Source organism: Lepisma saccharinum, chromosome 21 (assembly GCF_977018435.1).
Source record: "Lepisma saccharinum chromosome 21, izLepSacc3.1, whole genome shotgun sequence".
In the NCBI taxonomy this organism is placed as follows: Eukaryota; Metazoa; Arthropoda; class Insecta; order Zygentoma; family Lepismatidae; genus Lepisma; species Lepisma saccharinum.
In genome coordinates, this window is record NC_139249.1 from 3,351,273 (window position 1) to 3,369,609 (window position 18,337).

Here is an 18,337-nt window from a genome sequence, read left to right on the forward strand (position 1 = left end):
AATGGCACTGGTGCACGGCCAGAAGAAACCAATTGCAGTCAGCAACGTGTGTTGCCTTGGAATGCAACTACACATGGTATGTATCCGTCTGTGGCTGTTCTCGTGTTTTTGCCAACATTTGCCATCCCTATTACATACTTTGTTTAATATGCCAATATTCCACACTTTTTGTGGCTAATATAACAATATTCCAAACTTTTTGTAAGGAGTGTATATTACAGCTGCCAAGATATTTAGACTCAATGAAAGTGTTGTGCACCCTGGAAAAGTATTGCTGATTAAATCCTAACCAACACCATTGATATGAGCCAATACAGCAAATGAACTTACATCAGCTAGTAATCATAGAGTATTGATGAATCTGCCCTATCTGAAATGAAATGAGGCTTATCATTCGTTGTGAAACCACAAGTCCCAGATTCAAGGTGTGAATGTCTTCATTCATCCTCATCTTTGCAATTAGCCCAAGAGATAAAAAGCAAAGTAAAATAAGCAAAAGAGAAAAATAAAATAGAGAATAGTTGCGATTTGTTCATGCACAGAGTTCCCAAATGTGCTGCAAGTGTAAAAAAAGGTATGCCATTTAATAGAAAATCTAACTTGATTGTTAATTTTGAATGCCTTTATTCCAGGTATCTTCCCAAGCAGAGTATGATCAAGTTGTGGAGTCTTTCCCGTTCCATGATGAGAACTTGGAGTTGTGCCCCTTCCCCAAAAGGTTTCCATTCTCTTCCATGGTTCCGAAAGTGTATCAGCAAGTGAAGGAGTTTATTTACGCATGTCTGAAGTTTTCTGAAGATCTCAATGTGAGGTAAGTGATGAAATTAGATTTATTGAAAGGCATAAACAGATTTAATTCATACTACGGGAATGAGAGATGCGGTAATAGATAATTAAGGTACTCACGTTTTCCGCGAAGCTGTTTGCCACCATCCTCCCCGTGCACTAAAACCATGAACTGAACATAGATAGTGGTCAGGCACACCACGCCTGGCTTCAGTTACTGCAGCAATTAACACCGGTGAACAGCAGACGACATATACGCAGACGGCACACGTAGCTGCGATTTAGGAAAAAACAACAGAAATGTGCCAAGCAACAACACAACGAATTCCAACGAGGATGGTGGCAGTGGCTACCGAAATTAATAGAAAATAATGTAAAACCGCTTCGCGGAAAATGTGAGTACCTCAATTAACAGATTTAAGTTGAAACTAAACTGATAAGTGTTGATTCTCACTAATTCCCAACCATTGCGATACTTGAAACTTGTAAAAGTTCAAAGTAGTGAAAAATATTATTATTTTTTTCATTGGAACCATGCCATATCATGTCTGCCTTACCTTGGAGTATGTATGTTTAACCCTTATCCGGGCAAGCTATTTTTGTAACATGCCCAGGCAATGTGAGATTTTTATGTTTCATTGCTGTGGAAAGTACCAGGATATCCGTACCAGTAATAATAATAATGTTATTATAACATTATTATTATTGTTATAACTGATTTGTAGGGGCATGCATATTTCGTTTTTGACGAAAAAACAAAATGTGAAAAAACACATTGTTGTTAATTTTTTATGTTTTTGAAAGGTGTGAGATGCATTTTGTGACCATGTTTTGTCACGAAATAATGCGAAATGAACTGCAAAAAACGAAATTAACAATTAAACACGAAATTTAGGGTTTATTCACAGACGCGACACCTTCTAAGGTCTGAATTATCCTGAGAGTTATGCAATTCCCGGAAAATGGATTAATTCTGCTGTTAATATTGGAGAAGAAAAAAGGGACTCCTTTACACAGAAATAAACTTAATACTCTGATAACTACATAAAGGTGCTATTAGAAGTGAAATGTTAATTCAGTGGAATAAGTGTAGTTTTTAAATCAACTTTAGGATTATATTCACAATTTTAAAACCAAAATGTATTTTTATATACCAATTTTCATCCAATGTTTCACCGCTATAACACCGATATTTTATTTTATTTACCGCTTGAACCTGAAATTGACTCAGTTTTTGTACCGAAATTTTGCTTTTCCATTTACCAAAAATATGTGCCTCTACTGATTTGCTTTATTTTACTTCGCTTCTTGTGTCACTTTTGGCTAATTTGCGAAGATTGGGATGAGTGATGGCATGATGAAGATGATGAATGGATACTTGCAAACATCCATGTCCAAGCTGGGATTCGAACCCAGGACCAACATTATTATTACTATTAGTAGTGGTAGTATCAAAGACATTATTATCCTCGTAAATTACGCAAAAAGGGGGTAGAAGTTTGTGCTAAGGCATTTGTGTTCGAACAAACGATTTGAATTATTTATTTTAAGACGTTCAATTTCACATAAATAACGGAAAACAAGCACATAAACTATTTTTGAAAGATAGAAAACGCTTGATATATGAATTCCAAATATAATTCTTTTTTCATTAACATAACTTTCATGCACGATATATATTTCACATATATGCAACGTGGATTGACGTGGACACTAAATTGTGTACGTATTCAAAGTTTATTTAATAAATATTATATGCAACATATATTATTTAAATACATTACACAACCAAATCATCCATCTCACAATAAACCAACAGCAAAAATTACATAAATTGTCTCTCAAATGTGCACGCTCCCTTTCCTCAAATCAATTATTTTCGTGCATTTAAAACAAAATGGATTAAGACAAGTCTTATTTATCTGATTGGTTATTTACAATGGTCTATAGTGAACAAACATAAATTGTGAGCGAAGTGAGCAATAAAATTTTTGGATCTAATTTTTTTGCAGGCTGAAATCAATATTAATATAATAGGGCGCAAATAATTTCACGGAACGCCTTCGCATTATATAATTTACAACTTTTCTGCCTCCCCGATGGTGTAGTGGTAACATCGTCATCGCCTTGTGATCAAGGGTCCTGGGTTTGATACCTGGTGGAGGCACACAGTGGTTCGAAACCCACTTTAAACTGTAGGTCCAGTCCCAATTAGCCTCTGTGCATAAAGTAGAATTAAAAAGAACAAATCAATCAATCAATTTTACAACTTTTTTCATTTAGATTGTCTCCTGCCGTCCACTAGCAACAGTTCTGAACTTGGTAAGACTAAAAAAAGCAGAAAGTTTTACGAAAAGTGTTTTTATTTGCATAAAATTTGAAGTTGTGGGCGGTAATTGCCCCTGCAGATACACTTGGCCGTCAGTGTTTGCCCCCTAAAACTCATCTCTGACCAAGGTCCCTCCCCCCCCCCCCCCCCACTGTGGTTGTGCCACAGAGTTTAGTTTTATGTTCAATCAGTGGAGGCATTCATATTTTGTTTTTGACAGAAAAACGAAATGTAAGATAACATACTGTAATGTTCAATTTCATGCTTTTGAAAGGTGTGAGGTGTATTTTCTTACGTGTTTTGCCACAAAATTTTGAGAAATGAAGTACAAAATGCAAAATATACTCTTTAAACATGACATTTAGAGTTTATTTAGCAATGCAGCACTTTCTGAAGTCAGAATTATCATGCGAGTTACAAAAAACACGAAAAATTGATTCATTCTGCTGTAAATATTTGAGAAGCAAAATTGATCTCCTTTACGCAAGAATAAACATAATACCCTGATAAATGTCCCATTAGAAGCGAAAAGCTTATTTTGTGTATTAAATGAAATATAGGGTTATATTCACAATTTTAACACTGAAATGCCATTTCAGATACTGCTTTTGATCCTGAAACGTTCCCAGTTTTTGTACCGAAATCTCGATACTTTATTCACCATAAATATGTGGCTCTCTCAGTCAACCTGAGATTTGTTGTAAAATATTCCTAATTTCACATGATATAATCATTTAATCCAAAATCTATTGCTTTCTTCAGTCTTGTGGCGAAAACAGATATGCATAGTTTGACTGTCATGCAGCGTTTTCTGTGGATTCCAAGAGATGCCTCAAGACTCTATAAAAGTATCAGATGGTATTAACTCCGCCCCAGTTTAAGAAATGCAGTTCTTTATATTCAGGTCATTCTAATGAGAATATTTAGTTCTTCCTTGCCTTATTGTTGCTGAGAACAAAGTGTGTTTCATTTCTGTTGTAGATATCAAGTATCCATAACGTTCTATAAACTTAATTATTCTCTCGTGTCTCCTTTTTCAGTCAAGCGGAAGTTGCCGATATGATCAGGAAGTCAACCAACCTTCTGCTGACACGAACCTTCAGTGGATGCTTGTCTTCGTTGTTCAGGAAACCAAGCTTGGCGTTACTGCAAGTCATTCAAATTATCATAGATACAGGGTATCTGGAAGGAGCCACCGTCTTCCTAGAAGAATTTATATCAAATATCACAGGGTAAGGATAATGGAAATCTCTGCAATGAGTAGATTATAAAATCAAGAAACAGTGATAATATTTCCAGTCACTAATATTACACTAATCTTTAGGTATAAGAGGGGGCAATAAGAATAAAAGTAGAACAAGATATAATACAAATAAATTTCAAATCAAATGTGACATAACTATTGTTTAATAAATTTTATTTCTGAACTCATCATAAAAATAAGTTCTGTTGTTATCTCCAATACTCTGTGATAATTGTTTAAAGCTATGTATAGATTTTTTATTTAGATTTTATTTCTTTGCATGTGATAATGAAAAATTATAATCTAGGAAATTTACAAGTAGTAGTCTTCTTGCATAGCAAAATTTCTTCAAATGTTTTTGCCAGCACTATAAATTAATTTGGTGCTGACAGACTGACACAATTAGCAACCTATTAATCTGGATTTTCTGATTGAAAGTTAGTGGAATAGTACTTGAGGTTTTTAAGACAAATTTTAGAGCTTACAGGGTGGCGACAGACCTGGAAAACCGGGAAAAGTCAGGGAATTTGAGGTGTCAAAAAAAGTCAGGGAAATGTCAGGGAATTTCGTCTTCATTGACTTCGAACACTCTTTTGACGAAAATTGTTATAACTCGGGCACTATGGGAGCAATCTACTTCGGATAACTTTTGTTTCGCAGCTAAAACATCAGCACATGCAACGGTGTACAATTTAGAACACCGGACCGAGGAAGGGGGGCTTTGGGGCACGTCCCCCGAATTTCAATGGAAAAAACAAAAATCAGGAGTTTGCCCCCTCTTCTCCCGCTATTTTGGGGAGAACGCGCGAACTTTAGTATTCTTTTCAAAGAATGGTCATTTCTCAAGAGAATGAAACATGTTTTATGTTCTTGGGTGCCATACAAGTTGAATAATAAGCCAAAATGTGATGTTTTTTTTTTTTTACGAAAAATGGGTAATTTGCATTTTTGGAGGAAAATTGTTATAACTCGGGCACTAAGGGAGCAATGTACTTCGGATATGTTTTGTTTTGCAGACAAGACATCATAGCATGCAACCGTGTACAATTCAGAACGCCGAACCGAGGAAGGGGGGTTTGGGGGGGAGGTGCGGCCACTGAATTTCAATGGAAAAAAACAAAAATCTGGAGTTTGCTTCATTCTTTTTAAAGAATGGACATTTCTCAAGAGAATGAAACATGTTTCATGTTCTTGGGTGCCATACAAGTTGAATAATAAGCCAAAATGTGAAACTTTTTTACGAAAAATGGGTAATTTGCATTTTTGGAGGAAAATTGTTATAACTCGGGCACTAGGGGAGCAATGTACTTCGGAAATGTTTTGTTTTTCAGCTAAAACATTAGAGCATGCATCCGCGTACAATTCAGAACGCCGAACCGAGGAAGGGGGGTTTGGGGGCGCGACCACCGAATTTCAATGAAAAAGACAACATAAAAATCTGAAGTTTACCTCTTCTTCTCCCGCTATTTTTGGGAGAAGGCGCAAACCTTAGTATTCTCTTCAAAGAATGGACGTTTCCAAAGAGATTGAAACATGTTTCATGTTCCTGGGTGCCATACAAATTGAATAATGAGCCAAAATGTGAAACTCTGTTCGGAAATGTGGCATGGATATTTTGCGGAGGGGGTTTTTGGGGGGGGGGTTGATCATCAATATGAATTTCCCAGGCTTGCTCCAGACCTGTGTCAAGAGTTTCCACCCAAACATAAGAGTATGAAGGTCCAAGAAGCACATTCATTTCGTAATCAGCACCATGATACCATATGTACCATATGTATACCAAAGTTAACATACGTTTACAATGACATTGCAATATTCTTAGATATCAAGAAGAATCCAACCAAACGGGATATATATTGAATACTATCACGAAAAAGTGAAACATAAATCTGCATTGGTGAACGTTATAAAAATTGGCACCTCAAATTTACTGCAGCACTAGTATTGCAATGAAATTAACGCCACTCTCTGTCCTGTCTGTTTAATCTCGTGAGAGATGGTCTTAAATCTCTCACTGAGTGAAGTTAATATCCAATATTATGAAATAAAATACTAATAATAAATACGTAAATATTTTAATATCGTATTTACTCGAATCATTCAGTCATAACAGCAAATCACTTCCTTTAAGAATTGACTTTTCTCTGCCAGCCCTGCTAAATTTTCACTTTCCATCTACTGATTTATACTAGGGGTGACCAGAAAGTAATTTCCAATTAGTAGGTACATTGATTTGTTGCAAACGCCAAAACCGTGAAAAATTGTAATTGCTGCGAAATTATATTTAGGAATGTGCAGTGATATCTGAACACATTGTTCGCCTGTTCGAAATATCGAAATAATGCGAATTGTTGGCATTTTTAGCAATTTTTTAAAAAGAAATGTCCTAAAACAACGAAAAATTCCATGAAATCCAACATCCGTGTCTTTTCTAGGCCATGTTTGTGTACATAGAACATGCAAGTTTTCCAATATTTTACTCAAGACTAAAATAGAGTTATACGTACGTGGAATAATTCCGACAGCCACATTAAATCATGTATTTCCCACGATTTTTTCAACTTCTATCAAAACCATTTGCATCACAGAGCAAAGTGGCAGGGTTCTAACAGGAGATGGACTGCGTATCTACCGTCACACAGGAGCCACATCTTCATAATTGTCGCACGAGATATGTTTTGAATTACCAAGCTAAGTGCGCACTATGCGAGAGACCCGGAGTCGATCCCCTGCAGGGGAGAACCAGGATGTTTTCCACCTATTCAAACTGCTCCGGTGCCCACCCAGCATCATATGAAGCTGGTACCTTGAGGAAACTTTGAGGGATAAAGGTAGCCAGGAGTGTGGTGCTGATCACATCACATCACCCCCCCACCTTCAGCCGTGATCAAGAAAGTGTGGGGCCCTAACTCCACACCAAAATTCCATTATCTAAAATCCTTACCTTAAGAGGGAGGTGGAGTTTGGCAAAGGTCGCCGTGAAAAGTGCTTAAATTTAACATGGGCTTTTTTGCATTTTGTTGAATATAACGTTTAAGGACAAAAATTTGCCGGAAAACACGCAGTAGATGTGAACTTACTTTATGAAACTTTGAGTACATGACACATTTATGCAATTTCAGTTCGATAAATGTGCACAAATTCCATTATTTTTTTTCAATTTCCCATAAGGAAATACGTAAATAAGCACAGAATGGTTATAGGATTTGTGGGTAGCACCAACGAAAATGGCCATTATGATGCATACTAACGTAATGCTCAATCCTTCTATGACTAAGCTAGGGAGGGCTTTTCTTTCAAAAGTCACTTGCACAGCCCAAAATGATTGTTTAAAAATGTCATGTATTATCGACGGCGAAAGATACGGCCGCTTCAGCCGAATTTCATTCATGATAGTTCGCCACTTGGCCACTAGATGTCTCTGTTCGAAAATTGCCCCAGGCTGACGAGAGGGCTAGTTCGCGCGGGTGTTTTAATTCTCTGCACAGCTGGGTTCCGTCCCCTCGTCAGAAGGTCCCGTAGCTGTCACAGCTTGATTTATTGCCTCTTTCCCAGGCAAGAAACCAAGAAAGCAGGAAGGCCATGAGTTTGTGTATGTTTGAGTGTAGAGAAGCAGAGCATATTTACCGTGAATTGCAACCAGTGACACAGTAACTTTATCTCGACCCCTACCGCGAAGGACGTATTTAGGGGGTTCAGGTGTCCCAACCTCCCCCCGAAAGACTTACCAAGTACAAAAATTAAATAATGAAAATAATGAGATTATAAAATAACTTCAATTAAGTAATGAAAATAAGGTTGTTGTTTAATCGCAAATTGTTTATTTCCGCAAGAATATTGGAAAGCAATACGATTTTGAATGACAGTACCAAAGAAGATTTATGCAAGAATTATTACTACTTATAATAATATGCAAACAAAATATTACCAGGAATTTTACTTTCGTCAACTGGATCTAACATCATTTTTTCATACTCAATAAATATTATATTCTTTATCTATTTGACATTAATTTCCTTGCCAGGGCAGTTTCTATTTATTTACAAATTTTGCCGACCTTAACTACACGTAAGCTAGATAATGAATACGTGATGTTATACTGCACTGTTGTTATACCGCCTTCTTACCTATTCATGTAATAAAAATATATTAAATAATTTAATATAATTATACTTATTTTAATTTAACATTATTAATATTATTATTTTGAGACATTACGTTAGGATGCCCCTCCGAAATATATATCTAGATACGTGCCTCGTGTTCGATTTGAATAAAATGTAGAAAAGGCGGGGAGAGTGGTAGCGCTTCCTCTTTTTACATTTCGATAGTTTTACCTCACATGTAGTACTTTGTGCAGATAGGAAATACGTGTACACACACACACACACACAATTGATGATTCGCAAAGGAACTTCGTTAAATTCCCATGCTTGTTCCACTCACAAATCACATCCTCTCCAAATTACAATAGCCTACTATTGTTGTTGCTTACATATATGTGTGTGTGGTTCCTAGAACTTCACTACTTCCAATCATAAACTTGATGTGACTCTTACAAAATATTTGTTTTTGGAGTGGAAAGATCATGAAAAGGTCTACTGTTTCTTTGCAAATCTTCAATTAATGTAAAATTTAGTATAAAAACATAATTTTGGCTGACTTGCTAACTTGAGATTTAAAGAAATTATTAATTTGAATTCTTCATTAACAATAACAAAAGCGACATAAAATGTAGAAGGACAAGATTCTTGGCTTGGTTGAGAATTACATTAGAGATGTACAGGTTAGGAAAGGGGAGGGAGAATTCAGTCTTCTTCCTCTTCAGCGCGAACCCTGCCTCCTACATTCTACATGTCCATTCAAAATGTCTTCTTAGTTTCGGATATATTTTGCCTCCTCTATAGCGTAATGGTAAAGATGAACCTCATAATGTCAAAAGGTCCCGACTTTGGTACCTGGGGCTCCAGCTACGGGACGCGCGCAGGTTCGAGTCTCCTGGGAGAAGCGTAACAACTTTTCTCCTGATATTTCGGCCAGTCAAACTCGCGGCCCGCGGGCCGCATGTAGGCCCCAGCATACGTTGGCCCCACTTAACACTTCATGCTTGAAATTATCTATACCTTTGTAGTTATCCCGTTTTCTCTTTTCTCGTGATACAAGACCAGACTCATCCAAACTTCAACACATTGACCAATTTTCCCTACACAGGTATACATTCCATTATAGAGTAGGTGTTGTGTCAACTAAGGAAGGTGATTGACAGGTTACTTCTGAAGTACGAAAATATCTTGCCAGCTGGGGGAGGGCAGCGTGCATACTTTCTGTCGCCTATGAGTCTGTTTCTTGATTTTCAAGGATTTACCTGGAAGAAAAGCCAGTTTCTGTAAAAGTTTCAGAGAACCATATCGCTGCCCAAACTTCGTTGGAGTAAGAAAAGGACTATAGAAGAGGAATGTAGATTTTTCAAGTGAAATGCTTACTTTTGTTGTGAAGTGAATACTGAAAAGCGTAGAACTTTTGTACCCTGATAAAATAAATCCATTCAGAAGTATTTCTTTATCACGAAATAAATTTGCCATAATCTGTGGCGGAGTGGTTAGCACAACCCGTTGCGACACCAGAGGTTGCGGGTTCGAATCCTGGCCTGAGCATGGGTTTTCTTTGTATGTGTCCCTTCATCAATTTCATCATATCATTACTCATCCTCATCGTCGCCATTAGGCAAACGTGGCAGAAAAGCAACGCTAATAAAAACATCAGAAATACAGTTGAGGAGAGGATTTATGACTTAGTCAATGAACAATTGAAAGCGAAATTTGTTCGTGTTGTTGCCTTTTCCCTCACAATATGTGAAATTACGCACGTCTGTGAGCTAGCTCCGTTAGCTCCCTTCATTCGTGGATGCGATTCTTATCTCGATATGACAGTAAAACTACTTGAATGATTCCTCCCCGTGACACAAGAGTTGATATTTTGAAGGAAGTGGAGGTCATTTTGCAAAGTTACAGTCTTCCGTTATATTAAAACTTTTTAATAAAGTTATAATTTGTCCTTCCCAACTTCTCAGGAATACTAGGAATGACAGGAATATTTGTCCACAGTAAAAATACTACGTGATGAAGTTGGAAACAGGTTTCAAGACTTCAAAGGGTGCGAAGGTCAATAATCTTGTTCTGCTCTGCTCCCTTTTCTTTTGATGATGCGTGTGCAAGTCCTGACTTCGAATGGAACTTATTTAATTGCAGTGCAACTCGTATAGGTGGGCTATCCTTGATTTTTCTTATATCTCCCATAGCAGGATCCTCGAATAAGCTATTTTGCTGTAGAAATTTTATTAATTTTGGTTGCACTTGCCTTGGTGAAAAGTTGTTTTCCATAATGAAGATTAATGAAACAGCCGAATGATCAAGAATGACTGACAAAACATTTGTTGTCTGCATTAAGAGTTTCATGCTAACAAAAAACTTATTGCACACTTTTGAGAAGCTTGTTAAAAAAAAACCAGTGAAATCTGTGCGAAACGAAACTATAATTGCAAACAAACAGTTACAATTGTAACCAATTTATACTCGAAAGTAACATGTAAAATACTATAACCATGAAAAAATATGGGGGGAGGTCTATATAATTTACATATCGATGCTGCAATAATAATCACTGGAATCCCCCCTCCCTTCGGCCCCCTTGGGTCGAACCACTTAGTTCTGGATTTTAAGGTGTTGGGGTTCTAGATGTGTGGCCCGGATAGTTTTGACATTATCGTTATGCGGCCCTACTCACGAATTGAGTTTGACATTGCTGGTCTATAGGACCTGTTGAGGAGATATATGCGTGTGTGTGTGTGTGTCATAGAACATCACTACCTCCAAACAAACTTGATGTGGCTCTTACAGAAACATCTGTTTTTGGAGTGGAACGATTACGAAAAGGTTTACACTGGCCTCCCCGATGGTGCAGTGGTAGTGTCGTTGCCTTGTAATCAAGGGGTTCAAGGTTCGATACCCGGTGGAGGCACATAGTGGTTCGGATTCAACTTTAAACTGTAGGTCCAGCCCCTCTTAGCCTTACTGTGCATAAAGTGGACTTAAAACACTAAATCAATCAACCAACAAAAAGGTTTACTGTTTCTTTGCAAATCTTCAATTAATGTAAAATTTAGTATAAAAACATAATTTTTGCTGACTTTCTAACTTGACAAATTATTACTTCGAATTCTTCATAACAGGTATAGTGCTGACCTTGGAAGATCATACTATCATTAGTTGGACTGAAATTTCACTTGGGAAGCAATCAATTAACATTGGGAAAAATCACAATAGGAGAAAGCAACTAATGTGATGCAGGAACTGGTCATATGTTTCCACAGGGGATTCCCATCACCACTGAGAGTTTGTCCCCACCCTAGGCCGATTAGCCGGCCCCGTGGCGGAGTATTTATCTCATTTCGCTACGACGCCAGTGGTTCCGGGTTCGAATCCGGTCTGGGCATATGTGTCCTTCGTGAGCGTCTCTTCATCGATTACATCATATCATCATTAGCCAATAGTGGCAGAAAGGCGAAGTAAAATAAACAAAATCAATCAATATTGGCCGATTAAAGCTGCTGTGAACTCCAACGATGAGAACTGTGCAAAGGGACTTAATTCAGATCATAACAAAGAAAACTACTTCATCAAAGTGTATGTTCAATATTATACTATTGTTTCCTGACATCTTTGTTACTACTGTACATTTTGTTACATTGTTTTGTCCGTCTTTCTCCTTTTTAGTTTTTCCATATGTTATTACGCATGTCCACGTTTCCCCTTTTTAAATTCGCTCCTGCCCATCTCTAATAGGGACTCGATTCGTTAATAGTTGAAATAATAATTGTTACTAATTCTTGCCTTATTATTATCATTATTATTATATATTGATTTTGTATAAAAGAACACCCCCTTAAAAAAAATACTTTCTTTCAACTGATATTCTCTACCTCCTTCTTTCCTTCTTTACTCTCAATTGATAATTCTAACCTCAACAAGAAAATTCAACATAATTATAGTAGCCACTGTAATCAACCAAATTTATTCAATCAAAACTTCAGCGATGAAGGTTCTGTCTCGGGAGCCTGCCACTCTTCTCGTTCCATGCAAGAGTCAGCCAGCAAGCATTGAAATGCGAATTGTTTTGCCAGTGGAGAAATTTTAGCCTCCGAAACCAGAATGAAAAGAAACAGGTGGGTGTCCTTTTCCTGGAAACCTCACTGCGGGAGTCACGCAGAGGGGAGGGGGTGGTGAAGGGAGGAAGGTTCTCTTCCTAGTCCTCTGATATGTCGCTAGGTGTCTCTGTATCGCATCGGGCCAGGAAACTACTTTCATGCCAACCTCCAGGCCACTCTTAAAATGAATAAAGGGTATGGAAAATAACTTTCCCAAAATAACTTTCAAGATATCAAACTCTCGCGAAGAGGCGTAAGCCATGTGACTTACAATTTGAAACAGTAGTTTAAAAACACCATGAAGGTATAATTTCAGATATTTGCCAGAAAATGCGCTAAAATGAAAATGTGAATTTTGGGAAAAATAAGACCATAAAGTAAAAAATAAGAAAATACACCAATTTGAAAAAAAATAACAAAATATCAAGGTCCGTACCGATTAGGCATAAATAAAACAAGAATATCAGTTGTAATTTATTGCATTAGTAACAGTGAGTCCTAACCTAATTTTCGGCATAATCACCACCGTTGTTCTGTCATTTGTCGTAGCATGGCACTAAACTTTGTATGCCCATGGTATAAGTGTCTGACAGCAAAGACTGGAACTATCTCTACCGCAATGTAGCTGTCAAATCCTTGCCCTGCCAGAAACCTCTTCAGTTAAACAAAGAGATGAAAGTTGGTACATTCAAGGCCAGGGCTGTACAGGGAGTGGTCTAAGATCTCTCACCTGAAGTGATGCAAAGGGCCCGTGTGTACTCAGCTGTTAGGGGTTTGTGTACATTTGATTGACCTTCCGTGAATTGTCTGCACCATCGTCTGACCATACTATCACTCACGACGTCCGGTCTGCACAACTCACACGATTGCTGGTGGCTCTGTGCCAAATTCTGAGCATGCAATGTAGGCTACATCGCAGTCGGTGGGAGACTTTATGAGAGCTGCAATCTTTAACCTAGAACTGTCCTAAACCTGCTGCATTGCAACTGTACCAGATTACAGCTACATGCCACTTCTTCCTGCCTTCATGTGTGTGTGTGTCGCTCTCCGACCACTAGTGCTGCGTATAGGCACCATTGGAGCTTTTTTCAGGATGCCCCTCGTATATGAACTTTCAGAAGCTTTTATTATTAGAGTGTTCCTGTTTTAATGTGTTGGTTAGCTCAATCAGGTACCTATACAATGCAATTCTATAAATTCCTTGCGTTAAATTTCTAATACTTACATACCCTTTTCGTCAGCATTATTGGTATAACTGCATGTTGTCAGTTTCACAGTACTTCACTTGGATATACTGTACTGAAGCAGAAATCCCATCTATAATGTAAGGAAATATGACACTTTCTTTTGTTCGATTCAGTTGTTTCACTTATATGCAAGAGTTAAGTTGTTTGCTTTACAGAGAAGAGAGAAGTAGCTTTATGCATTGAAAAATGAGTCCGCACTCATAGTTTTTGCAAGCATAGGGTTCCAAACCTCAGTGGAAATATCAACATATAATACCGAGAATGTATAAGGAGAATGATAAATTACAAATTGTATTTCTTAATCAATCACTCTTTACTCTTATCTCATTTAGTCGTAACTTTAAAAATAATCAAGTATTTTATTTTAAACTTATTGTGTGTGACAAAATTCCATAATCCTTCATTAGGTTGTGAATTTTAATAATTTTCCAAATTCACTATTTTGCAGTTTGAATTCAAATCATAGAGAATAGAGAAATTAAGCCAATTTAATAGAAGATAATATTGGTACTTGGCAAAACGATACATGGATCTGTATGAGTTTATTATTTCCATTTGCAAAAACATCGATTAAGTTTAGTTTGTAATTGTCAGGGAAAAATGTAAATTTTGTCCTGGAAAACCTGGAAAAGTCAGGGAATTTAATTTCTGCTTGTTTGTAGCCACCCTGGCTTAGAAACTCATGTGTTGTATATTCACAAGCTGAAACAATGTAGAGCACATTGCTCTTCACTGATACATAATTTTGACCATCAAGGTTGACTTTTTTTCTGAAATTGCTCTACACCCAATGTAGCTTATGACAAACATGCATGTTTGAAGTATTGAAACATCAAGAATATGGATGTTACATTGTAATCACAAAATAGTTTTTTCCACATAATATTGGTACAAAATAAATGGAAATTTCTAATTTTGCAAAACTTCCAGTAGTAATATAATCAGCCTTGTTTCCATATTAAAAACGCTAAGTTGCTGACCCAAGGCAGATTTATTAAGAAATAAAAACACTTAACAAGTAACGTTTCAACCCTGTCTTCCTCAGACGAAGAACTAAACTAAAATGACGAAATACAGATACAGAAAGATTACATACACATAGCAGGGTGACTAACCACACAAAAACAAATCATCGTGACAGTCCTTATCTTGGACGATTTCTCCAAAGGAAATAAATACACATCGCCTCTTCACAGTTGACTAATGGGCCTACCACACTGACAGGTGATTGACAGGTCAAGATTAGCAAGAGTCTAGAACTACCTGTTTATCATTCCCCCACCCCTCCTGCCTTTTGGGTATAGATGAATACTGCCTCCCCTGGACTTCTTCTCTTCTCTTTCTTCCTTGTTCGTTCTTCTACTTTTTTCTTCCTTCCTTTTCATCCTTTCAACTTTCTCTTAACACATTCTTCCATTCCTTGTTTATCTTGAGTCTGCCATTCCAATTCATGATGTCTTCTTTATTTCTTTGGCCTCCTATTTTCTCACTAGTTCTCTCTTCTCTTTTCCTATTTGCCTAGCCGAATCCTATTCTACTTTATGTCCCGTTTCTCTAGTGTGTTTGAATATGGCATTCCTGTCTCTCTTCACATCTCACATCATCCATATGTTTTGCAGACCTTGCAAGAAACCTAAATGCCACAAAAGTATTGACTGGCATCAGTAAATAAATTACAACCAATACTTTCTGATGCTGATACACCAGAAGACATCGACTTGCCTCTAAAGACCATTTGATTTAATTTTTGTTATTTAGCATCACTTTTCTGCCTTTTTTGGTTAATCACGATGATGAAATGAGTGATGATATTGTCGAAGGGCCATCCATGCCCAGATTGGAATTGGAACCTGGGATCCCTGGCATGTACTGTGCCTACTATGTCACCCCCTAAAGACCATGCTTCACACTTAAAATAACACAAACGTACGTTGTATTTTTTGCAGCTCACCGAAAGAGGTTCACCAGAGTTCCCAGAACCAAAGTCAGACGATGTTCCGCGTGGCAAGGGACGATGCTGAGCGACAGATATGCGAGAAGCTAAAGAATAAACTGGCTGAGTTTCTGGAGCTGGAGAACTACGACTGGCTGCTAGGGGAACCACAGGGACATGCATCCAGCTACATAACTGATCTCATTGCATTTTTGCAAAGCATATTCCTCTCTTTTACTAATCTTCCTGTAAGTACAGTTTCTTATTATATTCACACTATGAACATACCGTATTTACTCATGTATAATGTGCACTTTTTGCAAAATTTTTGCCCCTAAAAACTGTGGTGTGTATTATGCATGGAATAATTTGGACAGCCAACATGAAGTATCTCTTTCTGCCGAAACTTTAAAGGGTCATTCCATGATTTTGTGACACTTGCATTTATTTTTCGTGTTTACGGAACCCTATCATGTTATACAGGGTGACTGGTAATTAGATGTATTCCCTGAAAGGGGTTAAAGTAGAGACAATTTGCAATAAATTTGACCATGTGATACCCCGTCCGAAAATTAGTAGTTTTCGAGATAATCGAATTTCAATTGTTTTTTTAAAAAATGACAATTTTCCACATAAATAGGTGAATTGAGAAAAAACTGCTCATTGTATGGAACTTATTTCAGCATTTTCTGATAGCTAACAAATAAGTGGTTCGTTGAAAAAAAAGTTTTTCCCAAATAACAATCACATGTAAGAACCGGGTGGGTCTAAACTTACAAGTGATTATAAAAAAAATCACTCTTAGTTTACTTGGCAACGTATTAATAACAAAAATGGTATGACACGAAGCGTACAAATTACTTAAATTACTTCCTTGTTACATCTGCTATCCAACAAGGTACAAATGTTGCTAACATTCACATTTGTGTACAAGAAATAATACTTCATTCATCTTCATGTGAATGGATATCAATGAACATTACAATTAAAGAACATTACACGTCTTGCTCAAAGTGGGCACCTCCCTTACGAATGCAGGCACGCAGGTTTTTACGGACATTTGGTCTCTTAACTTGTGATGTGATGGTGTCCTTGATGTGTTGACCAGCCGTTAAGATCCTATCCCTGAGCTCTTCTTACGAGTTTACCAGTGTCTTGTCATGTGGCTCCAAATGTAAAAGTCGCAAGGCTTCCATTCACATGAAGATGAATGAAGTATTATTTCTTGTACACAAATGTGAATGTTAGCAACATTTGTACCTTGTTGGATAGCAGATGTAACAAGGAAGTAATTTAAGTAATTTGTACGCTTCGTGTCATACCATTTTTGTTATTAATACGTTGCCAAGTAAACTAAGAGTGATTTTTTTTATAATCACTTGTAAGTTTAGACCCACCCGGTTCTTACATGTGATTGTTATTTGGGAAAAACTTTTTTTTCAACGAACCACTTATTTGTTAGCTATCAGAAAACGCTGAAATAAGTTCCATACAATGAGCAGTTTTTTCTCAATTCACCTATTTATGTGGAAAATTGTCATTTTTTAAAAAAACAATTGAAATTCGATTATCTCGAAAACTACTAATTTTCGGACGGGGTATCATATGGTCAAATTTATTGCAAATTGTCTCTACTTTAACCCCTTTCAGGGAATACATCTAATTACCGGTCACCCTGTATATCATTGTAAAGCTTAAATTCTGCAGTTTCTGAATATGACAGCAGTATTCCATTCAAGGTGGCGACACTAATGTGCAATGCGGTTGAAGTAAGTTAATCAAAAAATGAAGGAATTTTTATGGTACTTTGCATGAAAGAAAAGACAAGGAAAAAGAAAATAATAATTAAAATGTATTGTAAAATGTTTGGATTATGTTTTCTGTCGATTTCCCTCCCTCCGTAATGTTTTTCAAAGCTCTAAAGAAAACAAGATGTCTTGACGTTACCCTGCGCACAGTGGTTGTGATTAGAGAAGCAGTTCCCTCGTACTTTTTGCTCTGCTTGTACTTTTTTTTTTTTTTTTTTTTTTTCATGTTTTACCAAAATTCACGCATTGAAAGTGATGTAAAGAAATTAAAATTTGGTAAGAAAATTAATATTTGGTTGTTGTGTATACCTATTAAAAATTAATTATAGTTCTTGTAAAATTTTGTGTTTAACAATTGTAAATAATCTGAATTTTTCAGGAATTTTGTACCATTTTAAGGTTTTTAGAACCTACTTCATGATTTTTCTAGCCTAATTTAAAATTTTTAGAACCTATTTTAGGATTTTTAGAACCGACTTTAGGATTTTTAGAACCGACTTTAGGATTTTTAGAACCTATTTTAGGATTTTTAGAACCTACTTTAGGATTTTTAGAACCTACTTTAGAATTTTTAGAACCTATTTTAGAATTTTTAGAACCTATTTTAGGATTTTAGAACCTACTTTAGGATTTTTAGAACATATTTTAGGATTTTTAGAACCTATTGTAGGATTTTTAGAACCTATTTTAGGATTTTTAGAACCTATTTTAGGATTTTTAGAACCTACTTTAGGATTTTTAGAATTTTTAGAACCTACTTTTGGATTTTTACAACCTATTTTAGGAGC

The 18,337-nt window shown here is 36.6% G+C and overlaps 1 protein-coding gene across 2 annotated transcripts in view; it reads left to right on the forward strand.

Annotated features, from left to right (window-relative positions):
- The window catches only part of Sec15 (exocyst complex component Sec15), a 79,236-nt gene that overhangs the window by 45,056 nt on the left and 15,843 nt on the right, over positions 1-18,337 (forward strand). For both annotated transcript variants that reach the window (XM_083143146.1, XM_083143147.1), the window contains exons 12-14: positions 633-811; positions 4,156-4,347; positions 15,755-15,989. In XM_083143146.1, coding sequence (XP_082999272.1) covers positions 633-811; positions 4,156-4,347; positions 15,755-15,989 — 606 coding nt within the window. The remainder of the gene's footprint in view (positions 1-632; positions 812-4,155; positions 4,348-15,754; positions 15,990-18,337) is intronic.